Here is a 17198-nt window from a genome sequence, read left to right as displayed (position 1 = left end):
TTTTTGACTTTTGAAACTCAGAACATTTCCAAAAGTTTAGGTTTTTTTTTCTAGAAAATTTTTTTGTTGAGCTGAGTTTTTTTTTTTTTGGCAGAAATTTACTCTTCAGTATTTTTCTTTCTACAAGGGCTCATAATAAATTGTCTTAGTTTCCAGATTTTCTGCTCCAGCTGATTACAAAGACAGGCTTTGCTTTTAAAACCTCTATCCTGCCTCCCCATCAGCTCTTCCTTGTCCAGAGAACAGCCATTTTGAAGAATGCACCACCGCTTGCCCTTTGACCTGCACCAACCTGGACGAGCCCGAGGAGCCATGCCCTCTGCCGTGCCAGGAAGGCTGCCAATGTGAAGAAGGCTTTGCGATGCGGGACGGCCTGTGCGTGGCCCGGAGCGACTGCGGCTGCATGTACCACGGCCACCAGGTGGCCACCAACCAGACCTTCTGGACTGACTGGGAATGCCAGGAGCGCTGCTACTGCAACGGCTCCGACAACAGCGCGTACTGTCAGCTCGCGCCCTGCCACCCAGAGGAGTACTGCCAGGAGAACGACGGCCTGTACTTCTGCCAGCCACGCACCGAGGCCCTGTGCGTGGCCGCGGGTTACGGCCATTTTCAGACATTCACCGGTGTGCCGTTTGAGCTTCAGAGCTCCTGTACTCTCAAGATGTCCACCACCGTTTGTAGGCGCAGAGAGCCGCCAGCGACAAGTGGAGCTTTCCCTCGGTTTAAACTGGCGGTTCGCAATGAGGAGCGAGACACTGGGCAGGCCATCTGGGTGAGGGGCTTCGTGCTGGAGGTCTACGAATACGAGGTGGAGGTTTCCAGAAGCTACAAAAACACTGTAACTGTAAGTATATGGGCAGCTGGACGGTGTAACCTTTGACCTTTTTCATGTTGTTGCAAAAGGGACGGCGGTGTAACCGAGGGCTTTACAGTAAATCAACAACAGTATGAATCTTGATAGATACTTGATCAATATCAATAGATTATTCATGACAAAATTTATTTAAAACAAAAAAACCGTCATGATTCGTCTTTCAGCCGTATCGTCCAGCCTTACATGTGATCCTCCATAGTGGCCTAATCAATAGTTTTTTCTTTCTCGCTGAAGGCTTTTCTTTGGATATTTTGCATCTTTTTCATTCTTTTACTGAGTCCCAACAATGACCAGAGAAAACGAAGATGTTTGGACGAAATTGCACAATCACACTAATAGGTCAAATAAGGTCACTAATGGGGCTCTAATGGGGCAGTTAGATGTCCAGAACCGAAGAAGCCTTTTGGATCAGAGGTGAAACGTTGCAAGAAACATGAGAAGTCCAATTCTCTTCTACTTAAGCACTTTGGCATGATTCCAAACACCGACCCAAACTGGTTTTAAAGGGACAAAGGTTCTGAAATGGCCTTCCCAGAGTCCTGAACTCGACTCTGTAAGGGATTTTTGGATGATGCTTAAACACCTGGACTCATATTCAGAAGGAATACTGAGACTAAAGTACCTATAGCAATGGGATTTTAAGAACAATATTTTTTTATAAACTTTTACCTCAATAAGACAAAAGTAATTCATAAACATCTTAGGCCTTAAGAGAACTTTTTAATGTGACAAACTGATGGAGGAGTTGGAACTAACTCTCGTCTCGTTCATTTCTAATTTATAAATAATATAGGTACATTTCAACCATTACTCCATTACAGTTTTTGAGTGCTTTACTTTGTTTTTGTTGAACTCGAAGCCGTGGTTCATCATCACTTTGAGCGGTGCATGCTCACCAAGATGGCGGTTCAGTGGCGTGGATTCCTTCTGGTTCAGGCTTGTGGGATTTGTATATAACAGATCAGCATCGACTGACTGACTGACTGACTGACTGACTGACTGACTGACTGACTGACTGACAGTGTGCAGAAACTTTGCCACAATTGAAGAGTTTCTCAGTTAACTCTAAATCTCTACTGCACTGCAAGTTTTCAGCTCACAATTTCTAGGAATCATCTTCTTTGAGCTGAAATTCAGTTTTTTTCCTGTCACACGATGTTATCTGTAGTATTTTACGTAGATTCAACTAATAAAATCTCTGGTTAAGTAATCTTTGTAGAGATCTCATTTGAAACGTTTTCTTTGCTGACTTCATCTGAGAACGCCTGTCAAACACCAGGTCATTAATGTTGACCTATTTTAACAGTTTTTTCTGCTCTCTGAAGGTCGCAGTTGTTGCGTTTGAGAGGACGTGATATTTCTAATCAAGCTGATAGAATAACCAGGCAGTGTGGGTGAATTCCTCTTTGATTGGCTTAAGGAGGATCTAATTTCAATAGGCATCTTTTATCAGGCTGGATTGGACTCAGACGAAACCCTGACCCTGAGCGACACTTGGACCGGGTTCACAAACCAACCAAAAGATCTGAGGACGCACCTCCACACATTAAGCTGCTGTTCACACACACCCACAGCGGTCTTCCTCGATTTCTCCCAGCGTCTCTGTTGCTTATTGCTGTTTCTTGTAGAAGTCGGTCCATTCATCACCTGGGGTTCCCCACATACCTGTACAAACATGCAAGTCAGCGGGATTAGAAACTCTAACTTGGAAATGACTCGACTCAGTTGTACTGTCGTCACTCAGGTCAACAAGGAGCGCCTGTACCTTCCCTTGAAGCTGGGCCCGGGGAAGGTCAACATCACTTCCTTGGGGATGCTGCTTGTTCTGGAGACGGACTTCGGCCTGAAGGTGTCGTATGACTGGAACACGCTCCTCCTTTTGACTTTACCGAGGGACCTCTACAACGCCTCCTGCGGCCTCTGCCAGGGCATGCCCTTCTTCCCGCCCACGCTGAGCTCCACGGACTGGGCCATGACCTGGGCGGAGAGGGACACCTTCTGTCAGGTGGGCTGTGGCGACTCCTGCCCACGCTGCGGGCTCGGGGAGAAGAGCATGCCCAACAGTGCCCCCCTCATGGTGGCCGACTCCAGCATGATTAGCGACAACGAGGACGAGCCGAACGGAGTCACCACTGGCATACGCTTCCACGTCGGGGACGGACTCTACGTGTTCGTGGAGCCGGAGGCCGTCAGGCTGTGTGGGCTGATTGTGGACCGGGGAGGCGCGTTTGCACGCTGTCACAGCAAGGTGGCGCCGGCGTTCTTTTATCAGAGCTGCCTGCAGGACACTTGTTTGGATCAAGGAGCTCAGGATACAATCTGTAACTGGCTGCAGATCTACGCCAGCACCTGCCAGACCCAGGGTGTGCCTTTAACCGGCTGGAGGAGTGACACGCCGTGTGGTGAGTGACCTCATCTACGTTTTAACCCAAACACTGATGTAGAGAAAAAGTAATCACCCCCTAAACACAGTGAGTGGGTGTCTGAGAACTGGTGAAGAGTCTTTAAAGGTGACCTATTATGCTTCCTTGAACAGGTTAGGATTGGTCTATGGGCTACAAAACCTGTTTATTGCATGTTTTTGTTTTTGCACAAAATCATTGTTAGAAAATGAGATTCTAAGAATGAGATGAGCTCAGTTCTGCCCAGTGAGCTCCTTTCAGAATGAGACATCTTAGGGCCTCTGATGCTTTAAATCCAAATTATCTGCTGCTAGCCACAGCCCCAAGTCAATGTTTAGACTTGCACATGAAAATGGCTACAAACAGATGCGCAACAATACAATCGTACATCTTTGAAAAGCAGAAGTAGAGCCTCCTGCACAACCAACAAGAATGCAGCAAGTGGTTTCTGAATGGTGAGTGAACAACAAAACATTTTTCTTTTTCAGCAGCCATTGCACAGGTTGCTAGGTGAGGGAGAGTAGCTCCGCTGGGGTTGCTAGGTAACGGCGCAGTGCCTGCTGATTTGTTACATTACAATCTGGATGTTTCATTTTCCATTCACTAAAAACACATGAACCCATTGCCAAAAACCAACTGGGTTTTTTAAGCACTTGGACTGTTTTAGAAGCAGTTGAGGTCCAGAAGGAAGAACAAAAATGTGCAAAATGTGAATTTTGCACATTTGGTCCTCTTTAATGTAGAATCCTGTGAATAAGTAATGAGTCTTTAACATCACCTTTGGGGAATTTTGTCCTACTCTTCTTTGCTGAGTTGTTGTAATTAAATGACTTTGGAAAGTTTCAAAGCGTGAACAGCCTGTCTAGAATTCAGCGTCGACTTTGACTGGACCATCCTAAAACTTCAATGTATGCGTTTTGGAACCATTGAGTGGTTGACCTGCTAATTTGTTTCGGATTGTTGTTGGACCCTGTCATGTAAGGTGAAGCAGCAAAGGATCATCATTCTGCCACCACCATGTTTGACTACAGGTATGAAGTTCTGGTTCTGAACGGTGTGTTAGGTTTACGCCACATGTAACATATTCCCAGGAGTTTCTGTGACCATCAAGGTGTTTTTTGGATCTATGTGTTCTTCTGGGTCAGACGTGGTTCTGGTCTTGAAACTCTCCTATGGAGGCCATTTTGTCCCTTTCTTATTGTTGAATCATGACCTCTGACCTTAACTGAGTCAATAAGTTAAATCATTGTTTTCTGATGTTGTTTTTTTCTGATATTCAAATTCTTTGATGACATGAAATGTCGATGTAACAAAATCCCTTTAAAACAATCAAAGCCTGAGCATCAGAGTCGGATGCTGCTCTAAAAACGGATGTTTACAGATGTGATGCTCATATATCTAAGTGATATTGTTATCTCTACTTTAAATAAAGTCTTTGCTGCTTTGTTTAGTTAAAGGTAAAACAGACTACCATGAACACCACCATGTTGACCCTCCTGTAGATTAGTACAGGATGGCCACAGTTCACTAAATCAACAGAAAATGATTTAATGAACTAAATCTGTTAATTAGTTATAATTTAAAGCAAATAGTTTCATCATTTATTAAAACGTGCATATATTTAAATATTTTGTTAATAAACACTTATTTTATTAACAGTAATACTGTAGTTTATTATGTATTTAAATATTTTGCACATCTGTGGGCGGAGACCTTCTGTGAAGGCCAAACCAATCAGATGTTGGGATCTACTTTATGAACCACAGTGACGATTTAAAAAATAATCACAAAAGATAATCATATTTACCATAAGCGCTTCTGTTCCCAGTTTGTAGAGTAACTTACTGGTTTCTGCTCCCAGTCCAGAGCTGTCCTCCCAACAGCCATTACTCCAGCTGCATGTCGGTGTGCCCGCCCCAGTGCGCCCCCGCCCGCGGCCAGCGGGACTGCAGCCAGGACTGCGTGGAGGGCTGCCAGTGCGACCTGGGCTACGTGCTCAACGGCAAGAGCTGCATCCTGTCGCAAAACTGCGGCTGCTACACTGACGGAAAATACTATGAGGTCAGTGTCCACTGGAATCGCTTTAGACGGGCCAGGATTTCTACAGGTTTCCCTCCAAGAAACCGTCCGGTGTTGTTCTAGTCAATAAGTGTTGGTGCTTTTAAAGCTTTTCTTTGGACTTTGGCTGCTGATTTTCACTCTTTGAACCGGAACATGATGCGCCATTCTTCAGTTTTTAAAATTTTTATTCAACCTCTTAAGCTTCTTTTTTGCCTTATTTTAAAGACGTAAGAAAACTAAAAAAAAAATTGAGATTTGATAACAAATATGTATATATATTTTTTGGTCTGTATAGTCCAGTTAATGATTAATCGATTGTTAAATCAGTTGACAGTTAATTCAATAATTAGCTCTAGTCCACGGTGTAAAGAAATATTTTTTTTCCGTGATGCTAACGTCTAAAATGTTTCGCCTTCAGCCCAAACAGCTGTTCTGGAACAACGACTGCACCAAGCGCTGCCAGTGCATCGGGCGGAACCTGATCCAGTGCGACCCGCGGCGCTGCAAGGCGGAGGAAGAGTGCACTCTGCGATTCGGGGTGCGGGGCTGCTTCGCGCGGCGGTCTCAGCACTGCGTGGCGTCGGGCGGCGGCGTCTTCAGGACCTTCGACGGGGCGTCGCTGCGTCTCCCGGCCTCCTGCTCCTTCGTCTTGTCCACAAACTGCCGCAAGCTGCCGGACCTCTCCTTCCAGCTCATCGCTAACTTCGATAAGTGGAGCACGCCCAACCTCACCACCATCTCTCATGTCTACCTCTACATTAACGAGGAGAACATCCTGATCTCTGGCAGCACCGTCAAGGTAAAACACACCTGTGGTTTCCTGTCTGCAAACTCAAAGTTCAAGAGTAAGACACAGACTTTTAAATACTTAAATAACTGTGAGCTTGTTTCAGTTTTCATTGGATTTGTTTAAAACTCATCAGTTTCTCTATAAGAACTCAGGAGGAGTGAATGTTATTGACACATTTATGCTTCATTTTTTCCCCTAATGAATTTGTTTTCTGCTCGAATTGTGCAGGATGAATGTCATCATATGTGAACAATAGGGAAAGTAGAAAAAGCTTCTCAAAGTTTTATTTTTCACTTCATTAAAACATGAAGTTTTAAAAGGGAGCGTAAACATTTTGATGCTTCTAGGCCTCAGTGAAGCCTGGACTTTTGAAAAGCCAACATTTAAAGGATGTTTCGTTTTGTACAGGATACCTCAGTACGACCCATTCTGAGTACACAACAGTTCAAAAGGCTCTGATTTTATAACATTTAGTTTTCAAACAGCCAGATTTAAATTTAGTCTTTTAAAGTGGGTTTAGTTCTTTAGTCCTCAACCTGTTGTAACTATCTAACCCTGAATAGCATTGAGCTGATTACCACTAACACAGAAAAGAGCTGTTAGTTTTCAGAAAGACGGAATTATAAGCAAAGCATTTTTGCATCACTTTTGGGTTTTTTTCTGTTGATTTCTGTTGGTTCTGTTCTGGGAAACCTTTAACAACTGACCAGACAAGCAGATCCAGAGCTAATCTCCATTTACCTCCGTCTGTCCATTTTACCAGCTACCTCTTTGTAAACAGCCTGTTCGGGTTCAAGCCCTTCGTCTCTCACAGAGCTAGATGCTGAGCTTCTTCTGGCCTCTAATCCTGGTGTTTGTTAATCCTACTGAACCTTTAACTACAACATTTCACTGCACTGGCCTCAGATCTGTGAGCCTGTAGTTCGTGATTAGGTTTATATTCATGCAGCACATCACCTCAGATCAACACCAAACAGTTGATCTGAGGTGATGGAGGTTAGAAATCCAACCTAGAGCAAAGCTGGATTCTGCTGTTTGGACTGAACCAGACCGGTCCGGTTGTACCTGGAAGTCAGAGTCTCTGAGCTCAGAGTCTGACTCAGAGAGTTTCTCATCACCCACTAACATTTATAAATCCAATATGGCCGCCATGCATCTACAAAGCAGCAACAGCTGCCATCATAATCTGCCTAGAGCTGCAAATGTAACATTACATAGAAATAATCGATTATGATTTTGGATAAATATCTAGGAATTTTTTGGTCATTTTTAAAGAACCACAGTTTTATTTCTGTTTTGTGGTTTTGAAATAAAAAATGAACAAAATATTTGCAGAAAGAGCACTAATATGTTTTCTTCTATAGGATGTGGATGTTTGTGGGCAACTATGTTGCATATGACATATTTGTTTTCATACACACACAAAAATTATAGTTTCAACCTAATGAAAGAAAAATATAGATCTAGAAACACTTCTGGTACTTTTAGTGTCATCATTTTGTAGAAATTTAATGCAATTATTACTTGGGGGGGGCGGGGACTCAATTTTTTAAATTATATCTACATTTAAACCATTAGTTGATTCTTTAGCCAGAGTTATTAAGAGCCAATGTGAAAAGTCTGAAGAGCTGCAGGTTGCAGACCCCTGGTCTAGAGGACCGCATAAAATGCTATGGCGGGCAAGATTTGGCCCCCAGACCTCAAGTTTGCCACTGTTGAACTCTGGTGACGTTCTGGTGCTTCTAACTAAAAACTGAACCGTCCCTCCAGGTGAACGGGACACCCGTGTCCGTCCCGTTCCTGACCGGCCTGATGACGCGTCTGTCCACGTCTGAGGGCTTCATCGTCATCGACACGCCGCAGGACATTCAGGTTCGCTACAACCGCTTCAACACACTCAGCATCACCATGGGCCAGCGGCTCCAGAACAAGGTGTGCGGCCTGTGTGGAAACTTCAACGGAGACCCCAACGACGACTACATCACCTCCAGGGGCAAACCGGCCGTCAGCGCGCTGGAGCTGGCCCAGAGCTGGAAGACCAATGGCATGCAGAACAGGTAGAGATGGAAACCTTTCATATCAGAGGAGAAACCTTTTGTAGCAGAGCGGGTAACGATGGAAACCTTTTAAAAAGCAGAACAGGTTATGATGGAAACCTTTCATAGATTGTCCCAACAGTCTGTGCAGCTTCGCTTCCCTTCACCCTGAGTAACTCAGCCGACTGTTTTTGTGTCCCAGTTGTGACGAGACCCAGTACGTGGCTTTAGCCCAGTCCTGTGACAACACGGCCGTCCTGGCGCTCCAGGGCGAAGACGCCTGTCAGAAGCTGACACAGCTGAAGGGCTTCTTCCAGCCGTGCCACGGCCTGCTGGACCCGCAGCCCTTCTACCAGTCCTGCTACCTGGACGGCTGCTACAACCACCGCAAGGCGCAGGTCTGCGGCTCCCTGGCGGCCTACGCCGAGGCCTGCCGCTCCCTGGGAACCCTGACCACCAAGTGGATCACCCAGGAGAACTGCTGTAAGAGCCCCGTCAGACAGCTGGTCCTGTCCACCAGGGGGCGCTGTTAGAAAAAGTTATGCAGTCAAAAATTACTAATGGGAATAATTTGGGTTATTTAGCCTGTCAGAGAAGAAAATGCAGGTTAATTCTTCAAAGTTATATTTTTACCATGTCATTCATTCATTTAAAAAAGTTTATTTCAAACTATATAATTAGTTAGCAAGCTAAATAATTAGCTCCAAGCTACTTGGTAAGCGAGCTCAATATTTAGCTCCAATGTAAATATTTAGTTTGACGTTAAATATTTAGCTTTAAACTAAATATTTGTTTTGACTAAATCTTTAGCTGCAAAGTAACTAAAGGTTTAGCTTGCTCACTTACAATTTGGTTAATAAGTTAAATGTTTAGCTCCAATCTAAGGCAAGTATTTAGCTCAACTTAGTATTAAACTAAATATTTAATTTGACACTAAATATTTATCTTTCTCGCTTCATGTTTAGTTAAAGCTAAATATCTAGTTTGGAGTTAAATATTGAAGTTGAAGTTGAATATTTAGTTTATCCACTAAGCATTTAGCTTGCTTATTAAATGTTTAGTTTGAAATTGTGACATTTAACATGGTAAAAACAAGAGGCCAAAGAACCCAATTTATTGATGTTAATTCTTGGCTGTGTTGCAGTTTTTTTGCAAGTGATAAATCTGAACGGTGTGAAAACTTCCAGGTTGATTTCTGGTCTTTCTGTGTGAGTGCGACAGCTAACATTGTGTGCTCACCTGTCTTTAGCAGAATGGATCTACGACCCGTGTGCCGGAGAGATCTGCACAAACTTCACCTGCGAGTTGGAGAACGGAGGCGACCTGTGCGGCTGTCCGGAGCTGCCCACCAACCCTGCAGGTGAAGCTCCCGCCGCGTCACGGCGCCCACACCCACCAGACACGCCTGTGCTTCATCTGAATGTGTGCAGCAGGTGAGGATGACATCATCCAGGCGGAGGTGAACTGCAAGCACGCCCTGATGGAGGTCTCCATCTCCAAGTGCAAGCTCTTCCAGCTGGGCTTCGAACGCGAAGACGTGAGGATCAACGACGAGCGCTGCGCCGGCATCGAGGGCGAGGATTTCATCTCCTTTCACATCAACAACACCAAAGGCCACTGCGGCTCCATCGTCCAGGTGCTCACCTGTCAAATATCGCCTCGTTTACGGTCAAACCGGTGGATCGTTTGACTCAGAAAAAATATTGCAGTATCAAAAGATGACATCAAATAACAGAGCCTGACCTGAGCAGCTCTGTCATTTTAAACACAGAAATAAAAATGAACAGTTTCTGACCACAAGCTCAGAAAACTGATGATCAGGTTCTTTTTAATATATACTTATTTGTAGATCATTTTTAAAAGGAAGATTTTCTGTTGTATTAAAACAAGAGTCTTGGTTTTGCACATAAAGTTTTAGTTGTTAAAGAAACATGAGCATCTTGTAAAACTAATGCTCTGTTGTTTTCATTTGTGTATTTAAGTATTTCTGTTAACTGATTTTTTGTTGGGTTTTTTGGCCAGTTTACATTCATACTTAAGTTTATTTTAAAAAATGATAAACTGAAATCTTACTCACTTGACTTTTATATTTTCTTTCTTGCACTAAGTGTATTGTGTGATATTGTGTATTTATATGCATTTTTTTTCTTTTTGTTGTTTTAAGTTAAAATAAAAGAACAGTTTTGAAGTTGCATATTAGTTTGGCCAAATAGAAAAAAAGCAGAACATGTGGATTATCGTCTGTTTCTGGATCATTGTTTCTGTTTTTGTAAATCTCACTCGCTCCTCCTTTAACTGAATGTTTCTGGGCTGAAAGTGTTTATTTTCTTATTTTGTCCTCTGCAGTCCAACGGCACACACATCATGTACAAGAACACCGTCTGGATCGAGAGCGTCAACAACACCGGCAACGTCATCACCAGAGACAAAACCATCAACGTGGAGTTTTCCTGCGCCTACGAGCTGGACCTGAAGATCTCCCTGGAGACAGTCCTGAAGCCCATGCTCAGGTCTCATGCCTGCCGCAAAAATGAAACCTAAAACAATCCCCCAAATAATTCAGCTTTTATTCCAGCTTCATGACATCAGGCTTAGAAATACAGAAAGATACAAAGATTTACTGAGTGGGGAAGAAAAATCCCACATTTTCTGCAAAACAGCAATAATTTAAATCAAACTGAATTTAAATATTTAAAGTGCTTTATGGAAGGAGAAAGGGAAAAAAATTAGGAAATATATTAAAATGCTAAGAGCAAAATTTAAGCTTTGTGTTAAAAAATGCAAATTTAAAGCAAATAAAACCTGAGGGACTAAAGAAACAATCCAAAAAATTAATATTTGACCATTTTTAGTCTTGATTAGACGGAACCAGTAGATTCTGCATGACCCAGTAAAATTATTGCTATTATTTTTATTATTAACATTATTTTGGGACAGAAATGTCTGACGCTTTCTGCTCTCCCTCTAGCGTGATCAACCTCACCCTGCCGACCCAGGAGGGAAACTTCATCACCAAGATGGCGCTCTACAAGAACTCGTCGTACCGCCACCCGTACCGGGAGGGCGAGGTGGTGCTGAGCACGCGGGACATCCTGTTCGTGGGCGTGTTTGTGGAGGGGGCGGACGTCAACCAGCTCATCCTCATCGTCAACATGTGCTGGGCCACACCGTCGCGCTACAGCAGCGACAGACTGCGCTACATCATCATAGAGAGAGGGTAGGACGCCTCAAAAAGCAGGTTCACTTAGTCAGCAGAAACCAAAACCCAACCTGACGGGTTGGATTTATTTTATTTTATTGTTTTTTGGAACAAGAAAATAATGCCGCCCCCTTCTGATGACGCCCTGTGCATCTGCCCATTTTTAAAATGACATTGTTCAGTTCTGTTAGATAAAAACAAGATGGAAATTAGTTAAAATATGTATTTATAATTCAGCTATTGCTGCCATGTTTTGTTGTTTTTAAGAGCTGAAACCAGAAGTTTCAAATATTAAATAAAAAGACTCACATTTATGTTTTTTTCTTGTCTGACCTGAAATCAGAATAAACTTTTTCTGTTTTAGGTCATTTACGATTTCCAATTCCAGAATAACGAGCAAGTCATTTTTTAAGCTGATTTTTATTACTTTGTGTTGAAATTAGACAAAGATAAGCAAAGTAAATGCCTAAGAATTTCATTTATTAAAGAAAATAAAAAGCTACCCAAACTTGTATGAAAAAGTAATCACACCCCCAACCTCAGAAAGTTTGGGAGCAGAAACCATCAAATGTTTCTGGTAATGAGCATTTAGCATCATTGACCTTTGACCCTTTCTGCTTTTGCTGAATTGGTTTAATTCAGTTTTCCAACAGGAACTGTCTGGTTAAGATCATTACACAGCATCATTATTCCATTTCAGGCTTTAACTAGGCCACCCAAAGCCATCATTTTGCTGATCTGAGTCTTTCAGAAGCATAAAAGAAGCCCTATTGTCTTCTCAAAAAGACAATAGTTTGTCTTTCTTACAAGACAAACCATTTCTAAAAACTTAGAATAAATCATTTCTGTTTATTTTACATATAAAACCTTTGGTTCGTAGAGGCTGATGTGTTTTTCCTCCTCCAGGTGTCCGAACACGAAGGACAACACCATCGGCATGGCAGAGAACGGCGTGTCCCTCACCTGCCGCTTCCACGTCACCGTCTTCAAGTTCATCGGCGACTACGACGAGGTGCACCTGCACTGCGACGTGTCGCTGTGCGACTCAGACACCAACGCCTGCAAAGTGGTGAGAGGCTCGAGAAAAGACGCTCGGCGCCAATCGGAGCGCGTTCCGCTTTCCGTTTTAGTAAAGCTGTGTGTCGTCTTGGTCCAGAACTGTCCACACAAGAGGAGGATGTACTCAGAGGACAGCGAGCACAAGGAGCACATCCTGTCAGTGGGACCCATCAGAAGGAGAGGTCAGAAAACCCTCCGCAGGCTCTCATTGTTTCACCAAAACTAACTTTGAGATTAATCATAAACTCCTCTGGTTCTGGAGGACGACGAGTCCAAATCCAGCTGCTGGCTCTTTTTAATGAAAGAAATTATTTTAAAATTCATCTGAACCTTTTATTTTAAAAAGCTTTTACTGTTTATATAAAAAAACGTTAAAAAAAACAACTGAACTTTAAAAAATAAGTGAAAAATTTTTTTTTGAAAATTATTTAAAAAAACTTTTTTCATGTTTTTTATTCAAAATTAAATGAACTTATTAAAATAGGTGATCTGTTTGTTCAGTAAAATTATTTTAATGGTTCAAAATAAAACCTGCCAGACTTTTTTTCTTTTATTAAAATATTTTTTTTATTTAAAACATGATGTAAAAAAAATGACTTTTTTTTTCTTTTTTCATGAAAAAAATAAAAAAATTACAAATGATTTTAAAAACAGCTGAACTTTTATTTTTAAGGTAAAAAAATGAAAAAACTATTGACAACTGAACTTTTTTTCTTTATTATAGAAAGAACTAAAGTAAAAGAAAAAATAACTATTAAAAAACAATGGAACTTCTCTCTATAAATAAATAAAAATTACATTAGAAAAATTAAAATAAATAAAAAAACACTGGATTTTTAAGGTGCATTCAGGTACAACTCGTACACTGCATCCTCTTTGTATCAAAACAACTCCAAAGTGACGTAAACGTCTTTTATTCTGACGCATCAAAGCGTCTACATAACAACCACAACCAGTTTCAGGTGGTTTCATTATTTAATTCATCATTTAATTCATTAACTGAAACCTGATCATCCTTAATTATTCACAATAATCAAATTAAATCTCCAGTCAGCTCTCTGTTTAAAGTTATAAAACAAACTAAAATTAATTCAACAAATGTTAAAAGAAATGGAAGAAACTTTTTCCGAATATCTCCAATAATCAATAAACTGGAAGAAAAACTTCACAAAATAAACCAATAAATGTTGAAAAAAAGTAAAACCTTGACGGTATTTGTTAAAAAGCAGCTTTTGTTTTGTCTTGGTTTTTTATGTCGATGACATCACTTCCTGTTTCCTCCAGAGTCTGACTGGTGTGAGGAAGACAACGGTGGCTGTGAGCAGATCTGCACCAGTAAGGGAACTGGGCCAATCTGCAGCTGTGTGACTGGGATGCTGCAGCCTGATGGGAAAAGCTGCCGCAGTAAGAAAGACACGACAGTCTGCAAACATTTAGTCACTGAGTCTGATCTGAAATGTCCTAGTTAAAGATTGAAAATTAATTCCTTTAGTTCTTCAACAAGCTTCCACATTTATTATATTTACCTGGTTAAACTGTCGCTACAGCCTCAGTATTCACTTTAAACTGTTTTGCAGTGGGGTTCTATGAAGTAGTTGTCAGTAGTCAGTAACTTACCTGCAAATTCCCACTCAAACCAGTTGAACCAGTTCTCATCAGGCTGTTTTTTTGTGGCTCTTCCACATGTCCTTTTGTCTCCATTTTGTCTTTTTCACGTCACAGTGAAACATTTTTACTGTCTTCTGGTTGATTTCTGCACAAAAAGTGCAAAACAATAGAACTTTACAGTCTGATATCGCGTCACGTTTCAGATTGGTATGAAGGTTTTGAGTTTAGGTTGATAAACCTTTTCTGTGAAACATAACTTGAAATTATTTCCAGAAATGTTGCTGATTTTTTATTTATTGTGAAATATTCTTTAATAATGCAGCTTAGGAAGCAGCCAATCCAGAGGCAGCATTTACCTTAAACATGTAATACAAAAATGGGTCAGATTATTTTTCCAGCTTGATTGGAGGTTGATGCAGTTAAACTATATTTGTCACTTGTAGTTAAATTTCATAGTAAAGACGACAACAAACATCCAGTAACTTTTACTTTAGTAAATTTCATTAAATAAAGCCAAAGTTTCTGAAGAATGAGCGACTGACATCCTGTTGTAGAATAAAAACTAAATATTACAGGGAAAAAAAACAAATCTACTGTATCTTATATTTCAGATCTTATTTATTTTTATTAAAATATGTAATTGTGTTACTTTTCCAGAAAAAACAAAAATATTTTTTAAAAGTTTCTGCTTTCCATGAATCGCTCACAGATATTTTTGGACAGGTTATTGTAATTGACACCTGCAGGACGCAGCGTTTCCATGGTAACAGGGTGGAAAAATAACGCTTTCCTGTGGGAAAACATCTCAGCAACGCAAATAATCTGCTCTGCAAACATTAATACATACATTTATTAGGCAATATAACATGGAAAAAAGCAAATAAAGTGTTTACTGAGAACATGCCATCTACTTTTTCTTGCATTTATGCTGCATTTTAAATGACTTTTTGTATATCTGTTGCCTCAAAAAAACAAATCTGAGCTTGTTTCACTCAGAGAATGGAGAAAACTTTACAGAAATTAAAGTTAAGCCATGGCTGAGTTCTGCGTGTTTGTTGAATGTGTGAAGCATAAAATCTCAATCTATGAATATCTGGGGATTATTTGCATATCTGATGGTTTTGTTCTGGTTTTGGTTCTGCAGCTCTGAGCTCGTCCTGTAAGGTTGCCCCTGCTCTTCCTCTGCTGAGCGCCAGCGCCGTAATCTCCATCATCCTCACCCACTTTAACTCCTTCATCGTCTCCTAACAGCCACAGCAGCCAAACACCAAACAGAAAAGACTTGAAGACGAGAGGAAGAGGAATTTCTGAGTGCAGATGTGAAAATAGCTTTTTGTAGAACGCTGTAAAGCTTCTGTTCTTTAGATTTATCAGGATTTCTAATTTAAAGTGTGTAGAGGTTGTTTTTTTTATGTTTTTGTAACGTTTCTGTTTTCCTTTTTACAGAAGTATTGTGTTATAAATAATCACCACCAGATGGCGCCAAAGAAGCAAATGTCTTCAAATCTAAACAGTGGAACATTTGAGGTGGATTAAATGTGAAAGTCAGGGAGAGATTGTGATTAAATTATTATAAACTACATTTCTGGGTGAAATAAAACATGATTGGATAGTTTCACAGTCAGAACTGTAAGAGTAAAATCTGAAACTGGCCTTTTAAGCGTTACCTCTGGGATAACAACCGCATCTAAAATAAATACTCATTGAATTGAGTCACAGAATGACATTTTTGTGGCAATCTGTTTTTCATTTTATCATTTATTCATATAGTTTGTGAGAATTTTCTTGCAGCATCTCCAAGCTGAAGTTCTGTTGAACTGGGAAATTTTGACTTCCAAGTCAGAAAAATCAACTGGAGTACCCTCCCAGATTTCAGACTGGGAAACTAGGAGCTACTCCGACTCCCCCCAGCTATGACTTGTAAGGCTAACTGTGCGTTTCAATATGGCCGCTCCTCGCATCAACAGGAGTAAAATGAGGTGGAAACCTTTTTATTTTCCAGGACACACATCTTGTGTGTCTTTAGTTTAGTTTAGCTAGTTTAGCTAGCAGTTAGTTAAACTAGCTAAACTAAACTACTTGAACTGATTTAATTTAGCTATTCTAGCTAGCTACAGTTAGCTAAATTAACATAGTTTAGCTAAGCTTCTTTAGCTAACTATGACTACATTATCTAAACTACCTACAGTTTACCATACCTAAACTCCATCAACTGTAGCTAGCTTACCTAAACTGTAGCTAGCTAAACTAGTTTAGCTAAACTAGTTTAGCTAGTTCCATCATCCTTATATCATCACACTCATATTTAGTTTAAACTAAACTAAACTAGCTTAGTTTAGCTAAGCTAGAAACTACAATGGCTCTAATACACCATCATACTTTTCTGCTCAGTCCAGAAAAAATGTGGAGCCACTAACAATACCTGACATTTGCAAAAAAGACTTGTGTAGTTAAACAAATTTAACTAACATTGTTTATGTAAGCTAGTTTAGTTTAGCTTAGCTATAACTAAACTAGTTCAGTTTAGCTCACTCTAAACTGAACTAAGGAAAAATGTTGTTTGTAATGGAAAGTAAAGTTTAAAATTATGTACGTAGAGGAAAACAGTGTGTGTATGAGGGTCGCCATGTTGAAGTTTCAACTTTTTAACTGAAACGCTATTAACTGGTTTGACTTCAAACCCAGGTCCAAGTTACAACTTCAAGTGTAACAGGAACGCAGCATCATTCCTAACAGAAAGTCATGGTTGTTTTGAAGCATTCTGATTAGCTGACAGGTTTATCTTTTGCTACACTGCCCCCTATGGGTTTGGCATATTTACAACAAAACTCAGTGGTTGTACTAAAAAAGATGTTTAGTACAACCAGGCCCGTAATCTCTGCTGATCTTCTTCTGAAACTGGTTAATCCTCCAAACAAAAGCTTATAGATGACAGACAGGCTCTTCGTGTTAGTGTCCCATTTCTTAGTGGAATATTTTAACCACAATAGCAGTGGCTTAAAAGCAAAAAGGCCAGAAGGTCAAGTCCAAACAACCAGATTCACCCCAAACAACAACACTGCTCAGAAAAGCTTTAAGAATTATTAGTTCCTCAAGTTTGACCTAAATAATTATTTAGGTCAAAATAAATTATTTTTACCTAAATCCGTCTGGTCATTTTTTCTTA

General features: G+C 40.7%; 1 protein-coding gene and 1 long non-coding RNA gene across 5 annotated transcripts in view; both read left to right on the top strand.

Moving 5' to 3' along the window:
* The window catches only part of tecta (tectorin alpha), a 29069-nt gene extending 13311 nt beyond the window's left edge, over window positions 1–15758 (top strand). For 2 of the 4 annotated variants that reach the window (XM_016676885.1, XM_016676887.1), the window contains 14 exons: window positions 225–847; window positions 2622–3279; window positions 5141–5340; window positions 5759–6139; window positions 7901–8187; window positions 8369–8649; window positions 9416–9526; window positions 9597–9802; window positions 10513–10676; window positions 11135–11383; window positions 12272–12434; window positions 12522–12606; window positions 13709–13828; window positions 15177–15758. In XM_016676885.1, coding sequence (XP_016532371.1) covers window positions 225–847; window positions 2622–3279; window positions 5141–5340; window positions 5759–6139; window positions 7901–8187; window positions 8369–8649; window positions 9416–9526; window positions 9597–9802; window positions 10513–10676; window positions 11135–11383; window positions 12272–12434; window positions 12522–12606; window positions 13709–13828; window positions 15177–15280 — 3632 coding nt within the window. In that variant the 3' untranslated portion in view covers window positions 15281–15758. Of the gene's footprint in view, window positions 1–224; window positions 848–2621; window positions 3280–5140; window positions 5341–5758; window positions 6140–7900; window positions 8188–8368; window positions 8650–9415; window positions 9527–9596; window positions 9803–10512; window positions 10677–11134; window positions 11384–12271; window positions 12435–12521; window positions 12607–13708; window positions 13829–15176 lie in introns of those variants that run through there. The other 2 variants (XM_016676886.1, XM_016676888.1) reach the window with 2 other exon arrangements.
* Window positions 15759–16552: 794 nt separating this feature from the next.
* LOC107837459 (uncharacterized) lies at window positions 16553–16851 on the top strand. Its single transcript, XR_001663461.1, has 2 exons — window positions 16553–16717; window positions 16790–16851. It is a non-coding gene; the product is annotated as an uncharacterized LOC107837459 (long non-coding RNA).
* The last annotated feature ends 347 nt before the right edge of the window (window positions 16852–17198 follow it).

Source organism: Poecilia formosa, unplaced genomic scaffold (assembly GCF_000485575.1).
Source record: "Poecilia formosa unplaced genomic scaffold, Poecilia_formosa-5.1.2 Scaffold143, whole genome shotgun sequence".
Lineage (NCBI taxonomy): Eukaryota > Metazoa > Chordata > Actinopteri > Cyprinodontiformes > Poeciliidae > Poecilia > Poecilia formosa.
The sequence above is the reverse complement of the archived record's forward strand: the minus strand, read 5'-3'. Positions and strand labels throughout refer to the sequence as shown.